The sequence below is a fragment of the Bison bison genome, unplaced genomic scaffold, assembly GCF_000754665.1.
Source record: "Bison bison bison isolate TAMUID 2011002044 unplaced genomic scaffold, Bison_UMD1.0 scf7180017864299, whole genome shotgun sequence".
In the NCBI taxonomy this organism is placed as follows: domain Eukaryota; kingdom Metazoa; phylum Chordata; class Mammalia; order Artiodactyla; family Bovidae; genus Bison; species Bison bison.
In genome coordinates, this window is record NW_011494871.1 from 813,474 (window position 1) to 841,131 (window position 27,658).

Consider the following 27,658-nt stretch of genomic DNA (forward strand, 5'->3'; position numbering starts at 1 on the left):
GACTAATATAAGTGTGGGTTTTCTTTTTCTAAATTAGCCCATATTATGTTTAATTTGATTCCTGCTTTTCATTTCAATGGATATAAGCACTGAGAACACACATTCCAGTAAGTAAATGGAAGGTATTTCTAAAACAGCAGGGCACCTGGTACCTCTGAGGTAAAGCCCACATTCGTGGCATCAGGTGACGTCTCGTGACATGACAGCAGCCGTGAGGTCTGCCCGTGGCCCTGTCTGCTTCCCGCAGCTCCTACACTGGCCAACAATTCCCCGGCTTCCTGCTTCTCCCTCTTGCGAATGAGGAGCTGGAAGACGGGAGCCTCTGTCTGCTTTGATCTAGACCAGTGTCTAGTGCATAGTAAGGATTCAGTAATTGTCAAGTGATCAATTCTTCAAGAAATGTGAACTACTTTTTTAGTAAACAAGGCCCGATTCTCTCCTACCATTCAATTTCACATTAATCCTTTGGACTGAAAAACAATAGCAATTCTTTGTTGTTCCACCCCCACCTCAACCCTCCATAGTCTGTGCTCTCAGATACCAAAATGTTTTGCTCCCACACTGATACCCAAGAGTGGTTAAGAATCGAAAAAGCACTGAAAACACGAGGACAGCATTCCTGAGGGTGCTGCCCAGACAGAGACAAAGGCACGGAAAATAACAGGACAGCACCATGGCTGTGAACACTCCCTGTGAACCAAACCAATTCAAACCAGTCGCTCACCTAAGGCCTACAGCAACTCCAAAGGGAAGAAAGAAGACTCTTCCAGTAAAGCATGGGTATTTTATTCCCAACGAGAGAATGCAACAATAAAGGAGATAAATTCCCAAACATTTTCCTGACGTCTGCTTAACAGTTTAATGTTTTAAAAATCCTATTTTTCATTGCACAGGTTTAAGTGGTATCTATATATTTTGCATTAAAATAAAAAGAATGAGGGGGCAGCATCTTGAGTTACTGATCTTGCAACTGACAGAAGCAGTATTATTTCATTATTCTCTCTTCCTGCCACCTAAATTTAAAGATGCTGAAACTTAAACTGCTGTTTTCAAATCTGCTTTCAAGAGAATATTTAGTTGAGGTTCATCCTGCCTTAACCTCACCATCAAGAATTAGTGGAAGATCTGCCACTGCTTTTAGAAAGATCACAGTGAATTTTCTCTCTGGAGGCTGCTGCCATCTTGTAACAGGGCTCCCAAGGGTCAGATACTCAGGACAAACACTTCTGCTTTGTAAGAGGCAGGAACGCCCCTGGAAAGACGTTCCAGCTTCCTGAACAGCAAGGATGTGCTCACGTCCACCTGGTTTCTAAGAACTCCCCAGTCCTGGCGCTTTCACTCAGGTGCCTGAGCCTGCATTAGCACTGCTTTCTGGTGGGCAAGGGACGTGTGTGTGAGAATCAGCCTGGACGCCCCCAGAGCTTCGCTGCACCCAGAGTAACCTCACGCTGTTTTCCTCAGCCCTGGACACGCTGTCCGTCCCCAGCAGAGTGACGCTGCTTAAATGCATGGAGTACCTGCATCCTTGCTTGTTTCAAGGCTTCTCCAAGTTTTATCTTCTTTCATGTGTCAGCTTTACAACAACCTGTCTGTCACTCAAGTCATCTACCCATCAACTCAGAATTTATAAAACAGAATAAATTACAAGAGCACAGCTATAGAGGTCATATTACCTAATCACAGAATCTGTTCTGTTGTACCCTGGGATGGAAGAAGCCTTTTCTCCTGGAGATCCCAAAATTTGAAGTGTTGTATTAATGTCAACTTCAGATGAATGCTTAATGGAATATTCCATTATTTCTGGAGGTATTAGCGGAGTCTCTCCCTGAGTATCATCAGCTAAGAGGTAGCCTTCAGTTTAAAAAAAATTAAAAATGAACACTTAACAATCTACATTTATCAAATTGCACTATAAATGCGTTCAGTTTTGATTTATATACATCATATAAACTGATGTAAAAGTAAATGATAAACGTTAATGTTAATTTCAAGCTTGATGAGAAGAAACTTTCTAAGATAATTAATCCTCAAAAATACAGGAAAGGACAAATGTTTTATTCACCAATTTTATAATTCATATATTGACATGTAGGCTTTTTACTCTATGACCTTTAAATAATTTCTGGTAATATATTCTGCAAAATTAACATGAATTCTATTACCTCAATAAAAAGTCAATATTTGGGAATGCCTTTCCAAACAGTAAGGTCTTTTCCCCTTTGATTATTTAAAATACAGAAACACTGACAACATGGTTACAGAAAACCCTAAAGAAAAGTCAGACTGCCAGGACCAGCACTCTGGCTCCAAATGTTAGCATGGCCAGGGCCAGTCTCCAGGTCTCAGCTTCTTCACAGATAGGACGGGGTGATAATTAACAGCCATAGTATTAATAATAGCAACAAGGAAAACAGTGAGACCTAGTGACAGCACTAACGAGGGGCCGCACTGAGCTCCACACAGAACATGTGGTTCGGGACAGGTAAGGAAAGTGCTCCTGCTCTGGGACACAGGGCAGCTGTGTCCAGGTCTCAAGTTCAACCCTAGGTGAGAACTGCTGCTATTAACACAGGCTGAGAAACAAGCAACTGACCTGTAACTAGAATAAGCCAGTGGATGTCCTCGTACAGGTCGTCCAGCATCTTGCTGTCGGCGGAGCCTGAGGTGGGCGAGGCGAGGAGCTGCTGCTGCTGCTGCCGCTGGAGCTGCCCGTGGAGCCGTGTGACTCTCTCCTCTAACAGACTACAAGAGGGAAGACACCAATGCCTTCATGAGGCTGAGAGAGCAAAGACCAGAGCGACTTATCACTCCCATTTACTGACAGCGTGGATTCAGATGTTAGCACAGAGCACATATACAGAAATATTTATTATATACACAATGTTCTCATGGCGCTATAAGAATTGTGATTTATTGTTTACGACATAGTATTAAAACATCACTTTACAAACAATCAAGGTTTACAACAGGCATTTGAAAACCAGTTATTCCAAGTGTTTATTGATATGGGTCCAGTGTTTCTCATACCACGTTTTCCATAATCTGTCTGTCATCTACGCTGTGGTGCCTGGGCTCCAAATGTACAAGCCAAGGAACGCCACCACGAGTGCGTTTCTGTCCACTTGTTCCATGTGCTGTGCCCGGGGCGGGGGTGTTTACAGTCTTTAAACACTTAAAGCTCTCCGGGGCATGTGACTACAGGGTGTTTGCTCCATGGGGTGTCTTTGGACCGTGTGTACCTTGTCAGGAGAGGGATACAGTGCTCTGCAGCAATGCGTCCTAGCATTCCTACACTGGCTAGCTGATCAGAAAACTGGTCTCGGTCGTCCTCCTGGAGTTCACTGATCTCTTCTTCCTCTCGAGAGGCCACTCCGTTGGCAGTCTGTTATTGACAAAAGAAATAAAGACTGAGCTGATCTTAGGACCCAGCCTGTTCCTATGCTGAGGAACAGAACCTCAGGACCTTCAAGAAGGAGCACCTTCAAGTGCAGCTGCTGGGGACGCCCGCCTGCCCACCCAGTTACTAAAGGGGGGAAATTCGAAGAGAAAGAAGTGAGGGGTCTGACCACTCCCGCCGATCACAGGTAACATGGCCAGTGCACACCTACACCCCACCCCCCACATGGAGTGGAGTTCCTGTCGTCTCTGAGGAGCTCTGACATCATTAAGAGCCATCACCCCTTGGGTATCACTGGACAATCAGCAAGACACAGCAGGTGACTGAGAACTAAAGAGAAGTGGAGAACCAGAAGCCACAGCCCATGAAACACAAACCTGCATAGATGCCTGCTCTCCATCTGGCACTCTCAGCAAGTCCTTGGAAAGAGCTCAGCCTAAATTTCTAGTATCATGTGTGATGGGACAAACAGACCAACGAGAGCCCACGAGGAAACAGATTTTTAACTACAACCTGGCTTAAAACTCACCAGATTCCTTGTGCCATCGGGCGCAGCGAGATGGCACTGAATGTAGGAATTGAACACCTGGACTGCGTGCTGGGTGAAAAAGCCTTTATGGAAGTGCTTGTCATCTTGTACTAGCGTCAGCCAGGATTCCAGCAGCCTGTCGTACGCCTCCATGTATACCATGTCGTCTTTGTCCAGCTAGGAGGAAGGGGCATTCACAAGACAGACACCAGTGAGATGGAGTCACCGCAGACAGGTCCATGGGTTGGCCTTCAACAAAGTTCCCAATCAGCAAACAATGATCGAGCTAATTGATCCCATCTTCAAATTAACTGATCAATTTGAACACTGCAGTAAATATGTATAGGCTTTTTACTAGATTTTCTAAAAACTTTCTAACTTAATTAAATTCTTAGGCAAATAGGAATTAATGTTCATTTCTGTAAAAGACTAACTTTTCAGCACTTTGTAGATCATGTATTTTTCAAGCAAAGATAACTGACATTTTTCTCTGTCAAGAAGAGAACTGTTCGGGCTTGTACATACTCCATGACATTGTATTAGAAACTGGAAAGGCAAGGATGGGCCTCAGAGAAGCCGGAGGAGGGCCCTGAGGAGACTGAAGCACGAGTGAGAACGCGTGGGAAGGCCAGCAGATGGCGAGCAGACAGACCTGGGTGTGGGGGGTGGGTGTCAGACTTGGATAGCAAGTCCCCAGCATGGACAGGCTGGGTCCTAAGATCACTTCAGAGCAGAGGGTTTCTCAGTGAGGAAGAGTCCACACTGAGTGACTCCGGGCAGCTCTGCGAGCGCAGCATCTGACACTTCACTCTTCTCACGTGCCAGTAAGAAACCACGCCTGAATTTTGCCATTAATTAGTAGGACTGTATACAATTCAGTCTTTGCATTGATTTGTTCATCCACAAATTCACCAGATCACCGATCAGTCAAATCCAGAATACTTATGTGTCAAGCACTATGTTCAAAAACATATATAACAGAGCATTCAGAGACTTTTACATTAAGTCCAATGAAAAAAAGGGAGAAGAGAACAAATAATCGCAGAAGACACACTAAAGGTCACAAGAGATAAATGCACATCCCAGGGTTGGTATTTGCTGTGATAATGGTGTCTCTCAGGTTTGGTCTACAGCTTGTCTTCTAGCCTCAAGCTACAAGAGCTCTGGAACCTCCATCAGAGGACAACCTCAGACTGTTATCCCAGCAATCTGCCAATGACTCAAAGAAGGAAGTAATGGAAGATCTCTTTCAAGAATTCCAAATTAAGCCAGACGTCAAATGCCACCTCCAGACAGGAGAAGGTAAGCACCTGAGGAACTGCATCCAGCAATAGTGTTTTATGTTTTTAGCTTTTATTAACCTAGGGAATACAGAGAAAAATGGTCATTTTATGGATCAAAGGAAGCTTTAATTTTTTGAAAAAATACTTAAAAGTAATCTGTGAAAACTTCACAAAAGAATAAAGTGAAAATAAAAAAAAATCTTCATTAGATAACTTTATAAAGAATTTTAAAACAGCAAACCCAGAGCTTCCCTGGTGGTCTAGTTGTTAAGAATCTGCCTGCCAATGCAGGGGACAGAGTTCATTCCCTGGTCTGGCAAGATCCCACATGCCTCAGAGCAACTAAGCCCGGAAGCCCACGCAACTGGAGCCCCTGCTCTGCAACGAGTGGCCCAAGCATCTCAACGAGAGAAAGTTCACGAGCAGCAATGAAGACCCAGGGCAGCCAAAAATAAATCAATAAATTAACAAATACTTTTTAAAAATAGCAAACCCAAATTTTATTCCTATTTGTCTGGTCGTGAAGATGTTTTTACTGAAAACAAGCAACATTATTTGAGTGCAACTAACTAGGACATACTCATGTTGTAAACAGTCAACTCATAGTATCTGTGGTATTTACGTCCTGTAAAGTTGACCCAACACTGAATCAGCAAACACTCTGGTCACTGCATTTACACTGTGCAAAGGTGGACAAACGCATACATCACTTTGTTTCACGTGTGTTTTTGTGCACAGACACCTTACTTCACATACAGTGTTGATTCACGGCCAGCAGCCTGTTCAACAAAGCTCACCTAACACACACATCTTCTCCCTAAGGCACGCCCCAGCCTCACTGCACTTGGGCACAACACCTGGAAGCCATCTGAAACAGCAAGACCATCGAATTGTAAGTACTTCAGTATTTTTTGACAAAAATTTGGGGAACCCCGTTTCACACAAAAATGCAGCACTGGAGATGGTGAGGACAGCTGTTTGTACTGAGAACGAGTATGCTGGGTGGATCATGGTTTTTGTAACTCTCTTGCACACGTATGTCCATGAATGACCAAGAAAATTCACACTAGTGCTGATTTTGGGGGTCACAAAAGAGTTCTCAGCAAGAAAGTGAATCTGCAAATATGGAATCCACATTCAACAAGGACCAACTGCACTTGTAAAGTCTAACTCCAGGAGGTCCCAGCGTCCTCCTCATGCTGGTTCTTCCTGCTCACGCGCCATCAGAAGGTGTGTTTTCAAACCTTGACAGCTCGTAATTTTGTTGAAGGACAGCCATGTTCTTGGTTCCATAAGGGCAGTAATATATATTCGCTTAATTCCTAAATACCAATAAAAATGATCAATTCAGCCAATTTTTCCATTATATCAGTTATTTCCTTTCACACTGCTTTCACCATCAATGCAATTATAAACCCTATTAAATAAATTCTTTTGCACAAACATCAAAAAAGATGAAGGACTACTGTCAGTAATCTTTAGGAAACTTTAAACTCACAAAATACTGGGTGACGCTTTTCCATGGAATAACTGACTGGATGGGAATGCCATATTTTCTTTTTGTTCTTGGAAATAGACTGTTGGCTCATAAATTGTTGAGCTTGGGAAAACTGATCGCCTAAAACTGTCTCAGATTTCACTTACACATCAGTTTTACCAACATTATTAGAGCTCAGAGAGCTGCTGTCTCTACATTCATCTTCTGCTTAGCATTGTGAAACATCTTATTCTGAAAATTTCTCTCTTTGATACTCTGGGCAGAAAGTGAAAAATTCTGAATTTCAAATAGCATCCAATGAAATGCTAACAACAACGACATAAAAAAGACGGCATCTCAAGACCTCTTGAAAGATTGTACCATATTTTAGAAAATGCAATCAGGAAATTGAAGTCATAAAGAGTAGTTATTTATTCTATTTGTGATGATTCATTTCACTGTTTCACTAACCTGGTAGGTGATTCTATCATTCTTCCATTTTCTTATTCTTTTAGCTTCTTTTTTATTATAGATGGGAATTGATGAGTAATGGTGAACTACTTCCTAAGATTAAGAAATAGCAAAACGCTTCAAAATATAAGGGAAATCAGATCACTAAAATTCCACAATGCATTTTGGGCTTATGCTAAGATAATTACAAATGTTCTTTTTGTTCTAAGGTCTATAATAAAGAATAAAAATAATGAAAACTGATGGTTAAACAGAACTGTTCAAAAAGAAATCCAAATGCTAGACTCTGGTGGAATAGTGAGGGTTAAAGAGTCAAATAAAACCTATTCAGACATCATCTGTTGCCATGGGATTGAGGATCAATGTCATTCACGACATGAAGCTTTGCAGGAGATCATTTTCCATCTTTATTTTTACCGAATATTTGGAGCATGCCTCTGAGGAGCAGGTGTGCTTCCCCTTTTTCCCGCAAGAGCCTTCTAAGGACCTGGTATCTCCAGCCCCTTCTAAAAAGTCAGGCTTGTAGGTACAGACACTATAGCCTGATTGTTGAGACTGCTCATTTTCTCTAGGCTTGACTTTCTACTTTCCTCTTTCATCTAATTGCCTTCTGCAAGTTCTAAAAGATTATCTCACTCTAAATGTTTTTTTTTATAAGCCATCAGAAATTTTGTATGAAACAAAGAGAGTTATGAAAAAATACAATAACCTCTGTTATAGTTTTAATGACCAAGTTCTTTCTCTATAGGACACATCCACTGTTAAAGGCTGCCTAATTCATGAAAGGGCAGCTGTGAAGGGAAACCTTACAGAGAGCAAGACACCATTTGAGGAGTTATCTGAAAATGGAGCTGATTAAAGAATGTCTGTCTAACTTGTGATTTGTGCATGAGCGTATTTGCTGCAGCATTACTGAAAACAGTCACTGAATCATTCCTCTAAGGTTTTGCATTAAAAACGATTTCTAACTCCAATTAATGACATGAGATGCTGATTATATAAAGGTATTACATAGATCTGGATGTGAATCAACAGATGCCAAGAAAGTGATAAATGATGGAATGTTGGAGAATTTTAATTTCATGTACTATCTGAATTACTTTTACCAATGACCATATACCATTTTCACATTAAAACTGTATTCTGAAATAACAGTAAGAACAAAATTGTAAGAAATAGGCATGTTTCATTCTAATAAATGTATTATTAGGAAAAAAAAAAAGTGTCTTCATATTTGGATCAAGGAAAAAAGGAAACCTGAATACTCCCATAACTAACCATTCAGATTTTTTTAGCTTAAATTCTTCCCCCAAAGAAAATACCAACTTAGTAAACTTACAGGTGAGATCTACTAAACTAGCAAAAAACAAAAATAAAACAACCAATCTTACAGAGACTGATCCAGAGAAGAGGAAACAAGAATGAGAAAGACATAACTCAGGAAGTGATGTTACCTTGACACCAAACAAACCCAGCCATTCACAAAAGGCCATGACACATGGCTGAGCTGGGTTCAACTCAGAAATGCAAGGGCAACTTTAACAAAAGAAAAATCCATAAAACCAACTGATCACACTAACAGATCAAGTAGAAACACAATTAATGATATTCAACACTCAACCATGTTTTAAAATCTATTAGTGGGACTTCCCTGGTAGTTCGGTGGTTAAGAATCCACCTTCCAATGCCGAGGATACAGGTTCCATCCCTGGTCAAGGAACTAAGACCTCCCCTGCCGCAGGGCAACTATGCCCGCACGCGGCAACTACTGAGGCTGCACTCTGCAACGAGAGGCCCCCATGTGGTAGAGAAAGCCCACGCGCCACAGTGAAGACCCAATTTAAAAATTTACAAACAAACAAAAAACCTATTACTCATTCTGATAAAGGAGAGCTCAAAAGCGGTTAGCAAACATTACTCCTAATGACGAACCAGAAAAGATGTCTTCTATTACCATTTGATTCAACACTGCACCATAATAAATGAACCATACACTAAGCGTCAGAAATACAAATGGTGAAGACTGAAAAAAGGAAGACTGCCATTATTCAGATGACACGACTGTCCGCAGAGGAAAATCACTAGAATCAATAAGAATTCTGAAAGGTCAGTAAATATCAGATCAACATACAAATGCCAACTTCAATTCTCCATGCCGGCAGCAATCTCAAAAATGAGACTTACAGAAGATACTATTTATTACAGCAACAAGAATGGAAGGCACTAAAGGAAAACTTATTCCTTATTGAAAGGTAATAAATTACACCTTAATATAGAGAAATACCACATTTATGGGCAGAATTAATACAGTAGAGATGTCCACTTTTCACTAACGAATCACTATAATTCCAAGCACAATCCAACTTGAAAAACTGACACAATTTTTACAGAAAATAAAAAAGCTAACACAGTCAAAATTCCTCCTGAAAATCCAGGGTGCAGTGGGAACTGATATCACCTTAAAACAAAACACAGGTGCAAAAACAGACTAATTGACCAATGGAAGTGGTCAGAGCTCAAGCAAGATCAACTAGCATGTGAACACTAGATATATGACAGTAACAGTCTTACAAATCATTAGGAAAGGAAGGGCTATTTGATGCATGTTGCTGGCAGCAGAGGAAAACAGCAACAAAACAAAAAGACAATCTAACAAATGGGGAAAAAATATTTGTAAACCATATATTTGATAGGAGGTTAATATCCAAAATATATAAGAAACTCTTGCAATCCAACAGCAAAAAAATAAATAAATAAATAAACCAGATGAAAGAAATAGCTTAAGAATCTGATTAAGGCTGGGAGATTAAGATGGTGGAAGAGAAGGACTTGAAGCTCATCTCCCCCCATAAATTCATTTAAACTACATCTATATAAGGTGCTCCCCCCCGGGGTCCCCCTTCATCAGCTGGGGGAGCAGCACAGACCGCGGCTGGCAGAATAGAGAGATGTGCACACAGGGTCCTGGCCACCACCTGCTGTCTCATCTTCGTGCAGACAGACCTGGGGTGAGCACAGGCCAAAGAGGCTGGAGTGTGGTCGGAGCCACAGTCAGGGGTGTGGGGTGTGTGCGTGGCCCTGAGCCCATGTTCACCTCGGGAGCCCCCCATCAGTGCAGAGCAGCCTCAGAAACTAATGAGCGGGCTCTGCGGCAGGACACGAGAGGGAAACAATGCATTAATGAAGTCAGAAGGAGAAAGTAAAAAAAAAAAAAAATTATAATAATCCCTTTTAAAATCACATACAAAAAAATAAAATACTTATGAATAAACCTGACCAAAGAGGTGAAAGACTGATATGTTGACAACTATAAAAAGATGATAAAAGACATCTGAAAAAGACAAATGTGTTCATAGCAACAGTATTCACAATAGCCAAGACATGGAAGCAACCTAAATGTCCATCGACAGATGAATGGATCAAGATGTGGTACAGATGTACAATGGAATATTACTCAGCCAGTAATATTCTCAGTTAGGCTGAGGGCTCACACGTGGGCATTTTGTTATTGTTTATTTTTCATCTGTATTGTATATGCTATAACACAATCGTGGATGCTGGTTCTCAGGACTCAAGAAAGACACATAAAGCGGCCAGGTAAGTGCTGGATCTGCTTTGAGCAGCAGCAGAGCAGCTGGCCATGGGCCTTCAACACAAATCTCTAACCCAGAGCCAACTAAGGATGGAGCAGGGGGATCAACAAGACAGTCTCCGCCCAGAGAAACATGTGCGGCCTGTCAATACACTTCACAAAGCATGTGCTTTGCAGACATCATTTGTTAAGTCTTAACACAGTTTATCTTGCCAAAATAAACAGATTGGTAACATATCTTAAGAGGAAGAGCATCCTCTGAGCCCATGTCTCAGGAGGAAGAAGCAATGTTCCGCATTGTTCCTCAGCACATATGTGATGCACGCTTACCATGTTTAATCTGAAATTCTGACACAGAGAAGTACAAAAAAAACTGTAAAAGCCTTAGTTAGAAGCTGTTTACTCTTGGAAGAGCGTTCCACAGTCCCTCGCACAAAGCCCTGATGTGAGGCAAACCAGGATCACATCGGACACTCAGCCCCCTCCCTGAAGCAGATCTAAAATAAGCACTGCAAATTTCCCAGAGCCTTCTGTTCCACTTGGAAACCAGCACAAGTGACTCATCAGGCAAAGTGTGAGAAATTTGGCTGATGACAATTGGCAGCTAAATCTTTCAGTCTAATCAGAGAACTGAAACCCGGCCCAGCACTTTCTCCTAATGCGTTGGCCCTGCTCCACTGCCCCTCTGGCCAGCACCCAGCAGTCAAGCCAGAGCACGTGCCCAGAGCTGACGAAGGGACCAAGCTGGACACTGCTTGTGCCCGGGGGCCCTTGGGCCCACTGCCAGCAGAGCTCTAGAGAGGCCCTGGAGCTTAGGGGGGTACTTGACCCCACTCACTTCGTCTGGGAACAGAGGGTGGAGAACGTAATTAAAAGATGATACCAGCACTGACACGTCAACACCCATATTTAACTTGCGAGTGTACAGAGGAGTGAACTTGCAGCTCTCCAGCCTCAGGAAAACAGTCTGCTTTTGTATCTGGTAACTATTTGAACCCATTCATGGGTCACAGCCTTGTCATAACAAAGGGGCTTGCATAACCCAATGAAGCCATGAGCCATGCCATGCAGAGCCACCCAAGATGGACGGGTCACCGTGGAGAGTTCTGACAAGACGTGGTCCGCTGGAGGAGGGAATGGCAAACCACTCCAGTATTCTTGCTGCAAGAACCCTATGAACAGTATGAAAAGGCAAAAAGATATGACACCAGAGATGATCTCCCCCTGGTCAGAAGGTGTCCAATGTGCTACAGGGGAAGGGGGGAGGACAACTACTAATAGCTCCAGAAAGAATGAAGAGGCTGTGCCAAAGTGGAAATGAGGCCAGTTTTGGATGTGTCTGGTGGTGAAAGTAAAGTGCAGTGCTGTAAAGAACAGTATTGCATAGGAACCTGGAATGTTAGGTTCAGGAATCAAGGTAAACTGGACGTGATCAAGCAGGAGATGGCAAGAGTAAACATCCACATCTTAGAATCAGTGAACTAAAATGGATGGGAATGAGTGAATTTAATTCAGATGACCACTGTATCTACTACTGTGGGCAAAAATCCCTTAGAAGAAATGGAGTAGTCCTCACAGTCAAACAGAAGAGTCTGAAATGCAGTACTTGTGTGCAATCTCAAAAAATGACAGAATGATCTCGGCTTGTTTCCAAGGCAAACCATTCAATATCACAGTAATTCAAGCTTATGCCCTAAACACTATCCTGTATGATTGTACAGTAGAAGTGACAAATAGATTCAAGGGATTAGATCTGATACAGTGCCTGAAAAACTATGGACAGAGGTTTGTGACATTGTATAGGAGGCAGTGATCAAGACCATCCCCAAGAAAAAGAAACGCAAAAAGGCAAAATAGTTGTCTGAGGAGGCCTTATGAATTTCTGAAAGAAGAGAAGTGAAAGGCAAAGAGGATAAACCCAACTGAATGCTGAGTTCCAGAGAATAGCAAGGAGAGATAAAGCCTTCTTAAGTGAACACGAAAAGAAATAGAGGAAAACAATAGAATGGGAAAGACTAGAGATCTCCTCAAGAAAACTGGAGATACCAAGGGAACATTTCATGCAAAGATGGGCTCAATAAAGGACAGAAATGGTATGGACCTAATAGAAGCAGAAGATATTAAGAAGACATGGCAAGAATACACAGAAGAACTACACAAAAAAGATCTTAATGACCCAGATAATCCCAATGGTGTGATCACTCAGCTAGAGACAGAATCCTGGAGTATTAAGTCAAGTGGGCCTTAGGAAGCATCACTACGAACAAAGCTAGTGGAGGTGATGGAATTCCAGTTGAACTATTTTAAATCCTAAAAGTTGATGCTGTTCAGAGTGCTACACTCAGTATGCCAGAAAATTTGCAAAACTCACCAGTGGCCACAGGACTGGAAAAGGTCAGTTTTCATTCCAATCTCAAAGAAAGGCAAGCCAAAGAATGTTCAAATTCCATACAACTGCACTCATCTCACATGATAGCAAGATTGTGCTCAAAATTCTCCAAGCAAGCAGTACATGAACCAAGAACTTCCACACGTACAAGCTGGATTTAGAAAAGACAAAAGAACCAGTGGCAAAATTGCCAACATCCACTGGATCATAGAAAAAGAAAAGAAATTCCAAAAAACATGTACTTTTGCTTCACTGACTTCACTAAAGCCTTTGACTGTGTAGATCACAACAAACTATGAAAAATTCTTAAAGAGATAGAATACCCGACCACCTTACCTGCCTCTTGAGAAATCTGTATATAGGTCAAGAAGCAAGTTAGAGCTGGACATGGAACAGACTGGTTCCAAATTGGGAAAGGAGTACGTCAAGGTTGTATACTGTCACCCTGCTTATTTAAATTATATATGCAGGCTACATTGTGCAAAATGTCCAGCTGAATGAATCACAAGCTGGAATCAAGACTGTCCAGAGAAATACCAACAACCTCAGATATGCAGATGATACCACCCTACTCGCAGAAAATGAAGAGAAACTAAACAGCCTTTTGTTAAGTGTGAAAGAGGAGAGTGAAAAAGCTGGCTTAAAACTCAACATTCAAAAAACTAAGATCATGGCATTTGGTCCCATCACTTCATGGCAAATAGAAGGGGCAAAGATAGAAACAGTGACAGACTATTTTCTTGGGCTCCAAAATCACTGTGGACAATGACTGCAGCCATGAAATTAAAATACGCTTGCTCCTTGGAAGAAAAGCTATGACCAACCTAGACAGCATATTAAAAAGCAGAGACATCACTTTGCCAACAAAGGTCCGTCTAGTCAAAGCTACGGTTTTTTCCAGTACTCATGTACAGACGTGAGAGTTGGACCATAAAGAAGGCTGAGCACCAAAAAATCAATGTTTTCAAATTTGGGTGTTGGAGAAGACTCTTGAGAGTCCCCTGGAATGCAAGGAGATCCAACCAGTCCATCCTAAAGAAAATCAGTCCTGAATGTTCATTGGAAGGACTGATGCTGAAGCTCCAATACTTTGGCCACCTGACACTAGGAACTGACTCACTGGAAAAGACCCTGATGCTGGGAAAGACTGAGGGTAGGAGGAGAAGGGGACGACAGAGGATGAGATGGCTAGATGGCATCACTGCCTCAATGGACGTGAGTTTTTAAGCAAACTCTGGGAGATAGTGAAGGACAGGGAAGCCTGGCACGCTGCCATCCTTGGGGGTCAAAAAATCTCTGAGACACAACTTAGCAACTGAACAAGAACCACCATTTGGACACATAGAAATAGTGGTTAATTTTGTTTATGAAAACACTGCCAAATGAAGTTTGGGGAAGAAAAGTTTCAGTATGTGAATCTGGTCTCCTTTTAACATGCATGTGAATTTCAGATTAAAATCTAGCATAACTGTACAATTCCAACTATATGACATTTAAAGGCCACACTTTGGAGAAAAGGAAAAGATCCCTGGTTGTCAGGGAGGGGGGGGCTAGGGGCAGTAAGACTCCTCTGTGTGAAACCATTATGGCGGATGCACTTATCACATACATCCACACCCACGACCCATACAACAGAGTGAACCCCAACAAAGACGTGGGCTCGGGGTGCTGGTGACAGTCAGGGTAGGTTCATCAAGTGTCCCACATGCACCCTCTGGTAGGATGTTGATGGTGGGGGAGGCTGTGTGTTGGGAGTTGGGGGGAGCAGTGGGAATTCTGTATTTTCACTCCACTTTGCTATGAATCTAAAACCCCACTATAAAAATAAAGTATGCATGCGTGCCTTATGTCAGATACTGTAAAAGTATACCAGATAAAACACGGTGCCAATGTGGTTCTAACACTTGACTGCTATGCTGCAGACAACTCCTGCAGACCTTTTTCTACAAACAGCAAAAAACCAACGTGACAACTCCAAATCATTTTCACAGAACTGGGAAGCTCTCTCTTTGCCCGGGAGTATTGTCTTTATATATAAACATGAGTTACCTGACTCAGTTAAGAAAAGCATTATGATCCACAGACATAAAAACTACAGTAAGTGGCTGTGAGCCATCAGCTCTCACATGGAGCTGCACCACTAATGAAAAGCCTGCTCAACTCCTGTTTCCTGTAAACAGCTAGGGGCTGCTCTTCTGCTCTCAGGAGGACTTGGGAAGGCGAGCACGCAGAACCGTCGAGGTCACAGAGGGTGGAAAGGAGCCAACAGCGCAGCCCGGCACCCTGGCAGCGCTCGTTAGCAAACACGATACAAAATCATTTGGCAGAAGTAACTTGTGCAATATAAACCGTGCTTATGACAACAGGGGGAACTCCAGGTAGGTGGAAGGGGGAAAGGCCCCAGCGATATACTGTAATATCTGCATGGCTGGCACACAGTTGTTCATCTTATTCTTCACAATGTTTATACACACACACACACACACACATACATAAAGTTTTTACTTGACATGAACAAAATACTTCACAATAAGTTTAAATTTTATAGGCACTGCCTACAAGTCCTACAAGTCCAATGACAGATAAGACATATGTAATACATGTATCAGATAATATACAGTGTAAAATAGCAAGCAAGGACATACAAAAGATTAAAGAGGGAAAGAACTGAAACAGTTTGTGCTGTTGTTCATCTGCTATACTCTTTCTGGTATGCATGCATGCTAAGTCACTTCAGTTGTGTCTCTGTGACTATATTCTTTGTGACTCTACGGACTGCAGTCCGCCAGGCTCCTCTGTCCATGGGATTCTCCAGGCAAGAATACTGGAGTGGGCTGCCATTTCTGCCTCCAGGGGCTCTTCCCGACCCCAGCGCCTCTTACGTCTCAGGCACTGGTAGCCGGGTTCTTTAGGTTCTTCACTACTAGCACCACCTGGAAAGCCCCTTTCCAAGTGCAGCATCATATGAAGCAAAAATCGCAACATAGAGAAAAAAACACAGAAATGTTACAAATAAAAAGTCATGATCTCTCCATTTTAAAGAGAATTTAAGGACTTCCCTGGTGGTCCAGTGGCTAAGACTCTATGCTCCCAATGCAGGGGGCCCGGGTTCAGTCCCTGGTTGGGGAACCAGATCCCTCAAGCTGCAACTAAAACTTCTCATGCTGCAACTGAAGATCCTGTGGGCGGCAACTAGTCCAGGTGCAGCCAAATAAATAAATAAAAAAAAGAATTTAGAGAAGTCTCTGAATGTCAAATGCAATAGAAATTCATTCATTCTCTTGTTTTTCTAGCCAGTCCTTACAGCACAGAATTAATCTGACTCAGAGCACCCATGCATATGACAGTATTCCCGGCCTCTGAATAAGTAGTCTCAACTATAACTTTTCAGAGAATTTTTAATGTTACACTCTTAGATTAACTTTTTCCTTTTGGAAACATATATGACTTTCCAAATTCTTAATGCTAAAGAATGTATTTTTCAAACACAGTGCCTGGTGAAATACAGATGACGGATAAACATTCACAGAACTGGACTAACCCAGCAGCCCTCCTAAGGGCCAGCATCGCTGGGACTCGCCCACCTGCCCTGAGGTGGCCGGGCCTCCTTACTCAAGTGTTCCCTTATGAAACCCTGGCCATTAGATCTAGTTGTTTCCAACAGTAGTCTTTTAAGCAGTACAACCCTTGCCAAGTTGGTTGCTATGAGTCATGGAAAGCATTAGACAAATCTTTTCCCTCTGCTTTTTTCGACGGATAACCAACTGTTTCTAACACCATTTTTTAAACATCATAAACAGGTTAAAAGAAATCAGTTTGTTAAAAGAAAGGAAGAGAGAACAAGAAACACCCAATCTCTCCAAGTGCAGCCAGGCCCTCTGAGTTCCAATACTTCTATGTCAAACCTTGGCAGAAACAATGTTTTCCAAGTTGTTAGTTCCCTAGGCAAAATAAATAAATGCTCAAATTCAAAATCTGCAAACCAAAAATGTTATGCATCTTTCGGCAATTCCTCTATAAAATGGTTAGAAGATTCCTCAACCCACAGACAGATACTAAAAAGCAGCTGCGTTTCTAAACGTGCTTATTCTGCTGTTTAACCCCCAGGGTTTAGAAAAGAAAACAAGACAAGGGGGAAGGGGTAGGGGAAGGGGGGACTCAGGATGTGAAGCCCTAGTGACTCAGAATCTGTGATCACTTGAAAAAGATTTGAGTAAAGCTTCCTTTAACTCTCCCTGTACTTCCATACTTAGAACATCATTTTCCTCGCCCAGAAATTCAGATCTCACACGTGAGGCCTGTAAATGTCTATTCCTCCATGACCCACTTTCCAACACACAAATGTTTTCCGGGCCTGGCTCCTTCCCCATCAAACCACGGGGCGCCCACAGTACAGACACAGCCACACCTGGGTTCTTCACGCTCTGACACCTCCAAAAAGGGACACTATACACTTCCACGCATGTTGCCAGACCTCCCAACAAAACAGCCGTTAGGACTTAACTTGAAATTCTGTCAAATGTTCACAAATATTCTTCTTACCCTTACAATCTTTGAAACGGATTTACATTTCATAAAAAAAAAAAATTAGTTTCAACAATAACTACTTTGCAGGGAAAAAAATCAATTACTTCCCAAGATTAATGGAGTTATTCACAGTAATCATTACACATGCAGCTTTGTTGTCAAAAAGTTTAGCACATGTTTTCTAGATTAAATATAAAACTTGGAAGATAAGCATTTAAAATCTGTACCAAGAAACATCTCTGAGTACTGGAACTAGTCTTCATTTTAATGTAAATTAAAATTTACTAAGGTATATTATTAAACCATAGCACCAAAAATATTTTCAAAAGCATAGTCTAATCAAAATAAACAGTGTTACAATTATTTGAACCAAATTATATTTATGCAATTTTCAGGTAAGCCCAAGATTTTTAAATTCTCAAGAAACACTTAAAATTATATATAGTCACAACCATACCATAAAGCTCACAGCACCCTTTAAACTTAATCAAATAGCTTAATATTAAAACAGGCTTTCAGCATAATATTTAATATAAACATTTCACTCCATTTCCTATATTCATGTACTAAATTATCTCAACTTAAAATCTTTAGACCAGGGCTAAAGTGGCTCAGTGGTAAAGAATCTGCCTGCCAATGCAAGAGACACGAGTTTGATCTCTGATGAGGGAAATTCCACATGCCGAAGAGCAACTAAGTCTGTGCACCACAACTCCTGAGCCTGTGGTCTAGGGCCCAGGATCCAAACAAAAGAAGCCATCACAATGAGAAGCCCAAGCACCACAACTAGAGAGTGGCCCCCACCTGCCACAAGTAGAGAAAGGCCCATGTAGCCAAAAATAAATAAATAAAATTATAAAAAATAAACAAAAGTAATTAAAAATAATTACTTAGACCAATAAGGGAAGCCTGGCATGCTGCAGTCCATGGGGTTGCAAAGAGTTGGACACGACTGAGCAACTGAACTGAAAGTGATTTTAATCACAAATGTTTTAAAAGCCATGTTTCCAAGCACAGATCGCCAAATAATTTGCACATATAAACAAGAACACATGCCTTTAAAACGATGACTCACTGTGAGCAGTGCTCAGAAGCACAGCAGCCCTCACTGTGAGACGGACGGAGAGATGGACGCCGTGTGATAAGAGGAGCCACTTACCACTTCTTCCAGTGCAGCGCTGCGCCCGAAAGAGCAGGTGAGGTGCGTGAGGCAGTTGACGAAGGACGAGAACAGCTCTCGGGGGATGGCAGTCAGCACGTTGCGAGGGAACACGGTGATCAGGTTGCTGATGATGCTGGAGATGCCCACAGCCTCAGAGTCTTCTATCTCAATCCTACAACCCAAGGTGTGGGCACCGGCGTTAAGTGGAGCAGGGGGAACTGGTTTCCCCCTACTCGTTCCAAAGGCACATCTTTGTGTGCTCACTTCACATATAACTCTACTTCAGAGGGTTAAGGGGATTCACTGGTTTCTCTTCCCTCCACCAAGAACCATGCAGGAGAGCCAGGGCCGCTCCCAGCTGGGACACCTACCCATTGATGGTGCCCAACAGGCCCTCGATGAAGTGGGCGAGGTAGTCCACCTGAGCGCCCTCATCAGGGAAGACAGGCCCGTGCAGGGACGCCAACTGTGCAAGGCACTGCAGCGAGTCCTGGGCCATGTCAGAATCCTCTCTGATCTTTCGATGTACCTGTTGGAAAGATGAGCTAATCCATAAAAATAAATTCCTCTTTTATACGGGTCACGTTTCTATCATGCCAAATGAAGGGAGAGAAAAATTCACTGCAGCTGATTATTTCTTGAAAACTGATTCCGAAGTTAAATTTGAAAATTGTGCCTCAGTGCACTGCTTATTACAGGCCATGATTTTAAACGTATCAGTTAGTCTTCAGTGGAGGGCTACCTACATTGTGAAAACTGAACTGTCTCCAGCCTATTGTGACAAAGAGAGAAACAGATGCTGGCCAGTCAGGCACACTGCTCCTTCTAAAAACAGCAAGGACGACAGTCGTCTGTATTATGCTAACTATGCCTCACCCAGGCTCCTGCTAAAGTTAGCGAAGTTCAGGCAGGAGCGTACAGATGGCGCTCCAGTGGATGCAGACAGTCACACTCAGAAAACCAGCGCACCCCTCCATCCCTAGGAGCACGCTCGTTCAAACAACACATAAACAGTCTTCCATTAACTCTGAGACTGCCTACAAGTTGTCCGAATCTCATTTTATGCTACATCATTGCAATTAATAAATTTTTAAAAAAATTTACTTAGATTATATTTAAGTTCACTTTGAACCTCATCTAGATTTTATTTCAGTTCTGCAATACTGCTCTGAAACACCTGGCATACAGCATTCCGATGAAGGTCATTAATGTTCTCAGACTTAATAACCAGAACCACCCATGAAAATGGTTCAGAGAACTCACAGGAAACTTGTCTTAATCGACCACACTTACTACGGCCATCTTCTACTTTCCACAAGCATTTCAGTTTTCCAGCCCCCTTTCCCCTACACAAACCTCTCTGCTTTCTGAATGTCAAAATGTATACATTTATACATGGTTTTCAGATTATTTCACTCTGATTCTACAAATCACGTATAAGTTGTGTGAAGGTAGAATGTTTCCCAAGTATGCACTGGTGCAGGGCTGGGACACGGAGCACCTACACACCCCCAGTTCTCAGATGGATTCCACTAGTCTTCAATTCCTGAGCTTCTTAAGGTTCTAAGAAAGTTAAAATATTAGAAACTCGCTACAAGTCACAAAATTAATTTATCTACTGACATGTTACCTTCTCTGGTTTAGAAAAGGGGTTGGCAACCCACAGCCCACGGGCCAGACCTGGCTTTCTGCCTGCTTCTGTGTGACCTGTGAGGTAAGAACGTTGTTTACCTTTGTACGCGGCTGGGAAAAACAAAACTGAAGAATGATACAGTATTTTAGGACATGTGAAAATTACACAGAACTCATGACTTAACAGCTGTCAGGGAGTTTTTGCTGTCTGATTGTCTTCAGAGGGTGGAGTAGAAGCTGCCTTGCAGAACTCACGACCTGCGAAGCCCAGCAGCTCACCTGGCCAGGTGCTCCCTGGTCCATAGCAACACAGTGTTTTTCGAAGTATCCTGAGTTTTATATAAAGTTGATTAAAAGTACAATGCACAAGTGCACGTATACACTCTACTTCAAGAACTTCTGAACACAACTATTCTTAAGCGCCTTATCTGAAGGCTGTAGCTACATTTCTCTCACTGTGTTTTTTAACCTTATCAACATTTAAATGTGACAGACAACACAGTCTGGGGCCCCAGAGGGCTGCTTCATCAGCCAAGTGGTCGCTGGACCCTGGTCTAGCCCTGAGGAAGCAAAAGAAATAGCCAACGTGGACCATGTCATTAAACAAAATAAATAAAATAAAATAAACCATCCTCAGAGCCTGACTTCATTGTTCGGGCTTATCTTTCCTGAAACATGAACCACATAAAGCACATGATAAATCAACGACTGATTCTTACAGAAGATGTAGATTCCTGCCCTTCTTCCATCACACAGGAGCTCTGTGTAAACAGGAGTTCACCATATCTGAACTACATTACACAACTTAAAACCCGAACCCAACACCTGAATAGGGGAAAGCAGAGGGATAAAGAAAGGCTGCTGCTGCTGCTGCTAAGTCGCTTCAGTCGTGTCCAACTCTGTGCGACTCCAGAGACGGCAGCCCACCAGGCTCCCCCGTCCCTGGGATTCTCCAGGCAAGAACGCTGGAGTGGGTTGCCATTTCCTTCTCCAATGCATGAAAGTGAAAAGTGAAAGGGAAGTCGCTCAGTCGTGTCCTACTCTTAGCGACCCCATGGACTGCAGCCCACCAGGCTCCTCCGTTCCATGGGATTTTCCAGGCAAGAGTACTGGAGTGGAGTGCCACTGCCTTCTCCTAAAGAGGTAGGGGAGTGGAGAAGCAAGACAGGAAATACAGAGTAAAGAAAGGCTCATGAGTAAGATGCTGGGCTCTGCGGAGACACGGGGAATCAAAGATGTCTGTGGACCTCTAGTCGAGTGCCTGGTGGAGCACGGGACCAGAAGGCTCTGGGACTGAACACAGACAAGGAGTGGGGCGAGATGGGTGATGAGCAGAAGACAAGTACAAGAAGATGGCACACGGCTGCGAAGCCGAGAGCTGAGAAGGGACCACCAGTATCCACACAGCAAGCAGTGTGAAGAAGAGACCACATGGAAGATCAGAAAGGAAAAACTAAGGAAAGGGGCTTTTCCAACACCTAAGGGAAAGGAGAAAATGGGATCAGTCGTCAACCTGCAAGGGCCAGAAGGCCATCCAGCCTCGTGAACCCAGAAGGGCCACATCCAGGTCTTGAGGCCGTGACACAGTACATACAAGTGCAGCAATTCAAACCTAGAGAAGAGTAACAATCTGTGGAAAAAGGCTGCAAAGAGGCAATAAATTCACAGAATTGAAACTTAAAAAGTAAACTTAAAAAAAAAAATGAAACAAGATTAGTCACTGAGGTTTTTCTAACAAATGGCAAAATTTAAATTGTTCATGAAGTGCATACATGAAAGTAACAGGCCACAGAACACAAAACTGTTAAAACAACAAAGCAAAAGGGTTAACTCTCAAGGCTGAGTGACTGCCCATGGTGGCTCCCAGCTGACAGGGGCAGCTGCTGCGCGTCTAGACAGCTGTTCAGACCAGGAGCCACTTCCAGCACTGCCGGAAAGTTTTCTACCTTTTCATAAACTGTTTTCAGTCAAATGAATAATACAGAGAACTGAACTTGGATCCACATCAAAACAATTTCTGTCCGAGGAGGCAGGCAACAGAGTGTTAAAGTGTAGTTACAATCACCTTTGATACTAATACTGTTTTTACCTATTACTTCTTGGATTTACAGAATAAAATGCAAGGTAATACTCAGTTTGAACATTTCTGCAGAAAAATATTTTTATGTACACCAAGGGATGAATAACCTTGTTCTTGCTATTTTTTTTTAATATATATCTAATGCCAACAATATTTTAAATGCTGTATAAATAGGCAAGCAGTTATAAGGCTGGTGACTAGCATTTTTAAAACAAATGAAAAGGTAAACTATAATTAATGGTTGGGATTTAGCAAAATAGCTTATCATTTTTTAAAATGGTCTTTGTTTGCACTTTTGTCCCAGTTGCTATAACTAACGTGGATGTTTGCAATGTATCTGCAGACCAGCATCCAACATACACACACTCACACACACACTCTCCCACACTCTATCAGAGACACACAAACATATTTTCCCCAGCTTCTGCCTATTACACAAGGGGCCCTCTTGGGCAAAGATGAGAACAGGTTCCTAACTTCTTCATTATTTAGCAAACAATAAGCAGGACTATTTAAAGCAGAGGTACAGCTGAAGTGAACTGCTACTCAAGAACACTGACTCAGCCCACGGCTGGCAACAAAGCGTACTGCTCCAGAGAGCTCTTCTCATGTGGCCCAGGGTCCCCAGGACTTCCTTGATTCTGCCAGGTCATAGGTCAACACTCCTCTCAGCACGGGGCAGCGAGGGCAGTGCCTGCCTTCTCCACCCCCACTGCCCAACCCCCACCTCCAACACACAAACGTTCTACATGTCAGTAATGTGATGGCAAAGCTGCAACCAACCAGACAAGGAGCAGAGGTGAGGGCTGGGCCAGGAGGCCAGACATCAGTGTCATCTGCAAAAATGTCAATTACGCCACTCTTCTCACTAAAGGTTTAATTTGTTTTTAAAAATGTAGCTATTTGCTCACTGAAATGCTTTTTATGTTACTATGTAGTGGTCTGATATTGCTATTTTTAGGTGAATTAATAATTTATATTTTAAAGTTCTCAGTTTGAATTTTTAATACGGAAAATATAAATACTATTAGCTATAACCCACATAAACAAAAGCTCTTTGGGGTTCTCCATAATTTTTAAGAGTGTAAAGAGGTCCCAAGACCAAACACCTTGAGCCCTATGACATTAAACCCATCCTAATTATATAACATTCTTATAAACCAGCAAAAACATGTCTATATAATCTTTAAGCAGTATACTGATTAGAAGAGAAGGCTTCGGAGGAGAAAAGCAATCTGTCCTGCTTCACTTAAGAGAAATATAGAAACTGGCCTTCCCATGGCACCTTTCTGTGGCCTCCCTGTGGGCGGGGGTAGGGGGGCAGGACTTACGGTAAAGAACAGCTCCATGACCCTGCTGTCCAGGAGGGCCTCCCGCCAGGACTCCGTTGGCTTCAGGAGCACGTTCTGTGAGGACTCAAACATGGCTATATAATGTCTGCCCAGTTATCTGGGGTCAAGGTCAACCACAATAACATTCCGACTTTGTCTAAAATGTAAGCCTAAATATAACAGAGCCATCCAGAAAGAATGTAATGGAAACAGTTTAAGCCTCTTCACACATGCTACACAATTCCTGCCTGAAGCTAAGGAATAAAAGGCATTAAGTGCTGGAAAAAAAAGAATGCTACAGGAATGCAGATAACAGTTCCATTATAATTACATGTCATGCTGCAGGGACAGGCGATCTGAGTGGTGGCAACAGAAGGAAACCAATGCAAAACAGATGCCAAAACACAGGCAAAGAAAAAAAAAAGAAAGAAAAATCAACTCCTGCATTCTTATCCCATCACTTCCCTCCAGGATCTTACAGCAGCTAAAATCACTTATACAAAATGCAAGTCTCATACAGTCTCCTTGGAAAAACAGCATTTTCCCCAAAGAAATACATTTTCTGGGAAACAAAAAAAGAGAACAGGAAGAGCAAATACATGTGGTGCTGAAGGAGAACAAGTCCCACACATCAGAGCATTCGACTGCACACAAAGAAGTTATCTGTTTGCACAAACTCTATTTCAGACTAAAAACCAATGTTCATAGTGTTCAGGCGTTCACTGTTAGCTGCTTCACACAGAATCCTGTCCTCGCCACACAGTCACCATGACACACCTGCAGGTGTCTCTGAACAGAACTCACTTGGAGACATGGACAAAGCCACTGAGGATTTGAGAAAGGAGAAGGCTGTGTGGACACAGAGACAGCACTGCACCCCATCTGCAGGAGCCAAGTGCCCACAAACATGTATCAATTAGGTCACGTGCTCATCGCCCAGTGAGAAACTTCAACAGGTTATCCAAAACTACAGGTGGCAAAAATTAGACATAAATTCAAATGTTATATTTCCATTAAAGCCCAAATCATTAACAGAGAACATTACAGGTAATTCTCTCGAAATGTTTTAGAAGATTTTTGCTTAATAAATATCTAATCTTACTCTATGTCTTAAGAGCAAGGAGGGGCACTGAGAGCTCTTTCAGAAAAGAAGCCATTGTTTGCTTCTGAAAAGTCACCCCAGAAATGGTCTGCCTTCACGTGACTGCTAAATGAAAGTGAAACTCAAACCAGGTTCCATTCAGCTCACTTCCCCTTTCCTCTGTCTGCCCTCTCGTGGAGTCAGGAGCAGCGGGGCTCTGTACATGGTGGGGACGACACCACCTCCTCCACGACCTCGTCCTCTCACAAGGCTCCCACTTGGGGTACGGCTCCACCAGAAGGGAACACAATGACTGAGCGCTAGGTCTCCCCACGAGCTGTCTACAATCGGGGCTCGATCGCCCTTTAGAGAAACACACTGATGTGTCTGTGGTGGACTCATCTGACGTCTAGGACGTGCCTCACAATAATCTGGGGCTGGAAGAGCACACATGAAATAAAGCTTACAGCTGTTGAAGCTGCGTGTTCTATTTCTGTGCATCTTTGGAATTTTCCACAATAAAAGGTTGGGGCATAAAACAAGGAGGCTCGAACACATGAAATAAAGCACCTGCATAAGCCTATAAAGTTTTTGTATTTTACTAAAAATACTTCACTTACCCTTTCCAAGTTAATTTCCTTAACTTGCAATGTCCCATTTTACTAACTAAAAGCAATTTGGGGGTATTTAAATTGTTCAATAATGAAAAATATTTATTAAATACTTACACTGAGTACTATGTTGAGCAAAGATGCACAAAAACATTAAACAATTTCGGTTTATTTTTTAAGGAGTCACAATCTGACATTAAAATGGTAATAAACTGTTATCTGTTGGATATCCAAATCTAATACTCAAAATAAATGTGTATAATCACTAAATACTTTCAATTAGGAAACTAACAGAACTTAATATGCTATATGCTCACTAAGGTGTCAAGATTCTACTTCACATCAGAGGAGTTGTGCGACAGACTCACTGAGCCTTGACAGAATGGTCAGGCCACTTGCCCTGGGTTTCATTCATGCAGCCGCCCAGGCAGAGCGAACGCACTCGGCTCTCAGGTGAGGAGTAATGGAGGCCCCTGGAAGGCCCAGCACAGAGCCAGGGCGCTGGGGGCGGAAGCAAAGAGGGCATTTATGGACTCTGCTAGCCCTGGACACATGGAAAAGCTCATTTCAGCCTGCCAGTTATAAAACAGCAAGGGCTTCATCCAGGTCCTTTGGTAAGTGAGAGGTGATAACGTCAAAAATAGGTATTACAAAAGGAAACAAGATCTAGACCAAGGCACTTATTCAAGTCTCTTTCCTATCTTTCATTCAATTACAAACAGCATATGCTCCATAAATACTTGTAGATAGCAGTTACTCATATTAAGAGGAAACAGGTAAAAGTTTGAGAGAGGGCTTTTTTCCAGATATGAAATGGAATTAATTACATGCAATGGCTCACCTAAACATCAGGTGCAAAATAATCCTCAAATCTTTTACTTTCAGTGTTAGTTGCTCTTGATCTTGGCTGGTTTTAAACACACTTGATTCTTATGCCCAGTCTCTATGGGAAAATGTCCTTAAAAAGTTGACAACCAGGCTAGTTTTAGAATCATCATTCCTTACATGCTCTCCACAGCACAAGAAGACCTCAGACTTTAATATCCGACACCATCAGAAAATATGTTTCCCCAACAAGTATTTTAAAGTTCCAGATGAGTTTTGTTTTCTAACTCCAAACCTGGAAAGGCTCTTTATCTCTGGCATGATGCTTGCCTTCTGCTGAGAAAGCTCACTGGTAACATGCCTGGCCAAGAGGCATGCTGACTGTTCCCCGAGGATTCACTCTAGACCCTGCATACTAACCCACCTTCTCTCTACTGCTCAGCTGAGCACCACCACATAACACCAGGTGTTCACAGTAAGAGTGAACATGTGCTCCAGTTTGTACAACAGGACACAATTGTATGACTCAGTTATAAATAACATCTCTACTAAAATAACATAATTATCCTCAGACACATTTTCATATGAACTTAAAACATAAAAACAAAAAAATAAAACAAATTTTTAAACACACTGTTCTAACAAGAAACACATGTTCTTAGCACACTGTCCTGTGAAATGGCTGGAGTTGCTGCCTATGAAAGGAGAGAATAGGGACCCCTGTGCTGCCTGAAATACTGCTATTGACAATGTGTGCTCACACCACGGTTCAACTAAAAAGCCAGTTAGAAGCTTATCACAGCGTGAACACAACCAGTCACCCGCAGATCTGGACTGTAACTGCAGATTCAAAATAATGTAGAGAATTAAGGTAATTCAACTTTTGATTTGGTATTACCAGTTACTTATGTCTGTATCTATGTATAAGTGACCCCGAAATACACTTCTCCCAGATAATTCTTAATGTAGAATACTTTAAAAACAAAAGGAGAAGACCATCACTAAAGTTCAGAAATCTAGCGCTTTTCCTCTTAAGAAAATAATTTTAAATGATTTAAAATTTAAATGAAGCAGTATTTCTCCTTCTTTTCCAGTTTTGTGCCTTTCTTTATTTTTCCTCTTCTGTGACCATCACATCCCTTCTTTCCATGATTCCAAAATCTTTTTCAAGTTCTTGTTTAATAACTTATGATTCTCTTTAAACCTAGTCTATGATACACAAATGGTAATTACGCTTTTCTTTTCCTGATAGACAAAAGTAAGTTTTCCCA

The 27,658-nt window shown here is 42.2% G+C and overlaps 1 protein-coding gene across 3 annotated transcripts in view; it reads right to left on the reverse strand.

Moving 5' to 3' along the window:
• The window catches only part of XPO4 (exportin 4), a 74,658-nt gene that overhangs the window by 18,849 nt on the left and 28,151 nt on the right, over positions 1–27,658 (reverse strand). For all 3 annotated transcript variants that reach the window (XM_010851185.1, XM_010851186.1, XM_010851187.1), the window contains 7 exons: positions 23,871–23,983; positions 19,199–19,356; positions 18,825–18,999; positions 3,927–4,103; positions 3,240–3,382; positions 2,594–2,742; positions 1,674–1,851 (listed from right to left, as the gene is read on the reverse strand). In XM_010851185.1, coding sequence (XP_010849487.1) covers positions 1,674–1,851; positions 2,594–2,742; positions 3,240–3,382; positions 3,927–4,103; positions 18,825–18,999; positions 19,199–19,356; positions 23,871–23,983 — 1,093 coding nt within the window. The remainder of the gene's footprint in view (positions 1–1,673; positions 1,852–2,593; positions 2,743–3,239; positions 3,383–3,926; positions 4,104–18,824; positions 19,000–19,198; positions 19,357–23,870; positions 23,984–27,658) is intronic.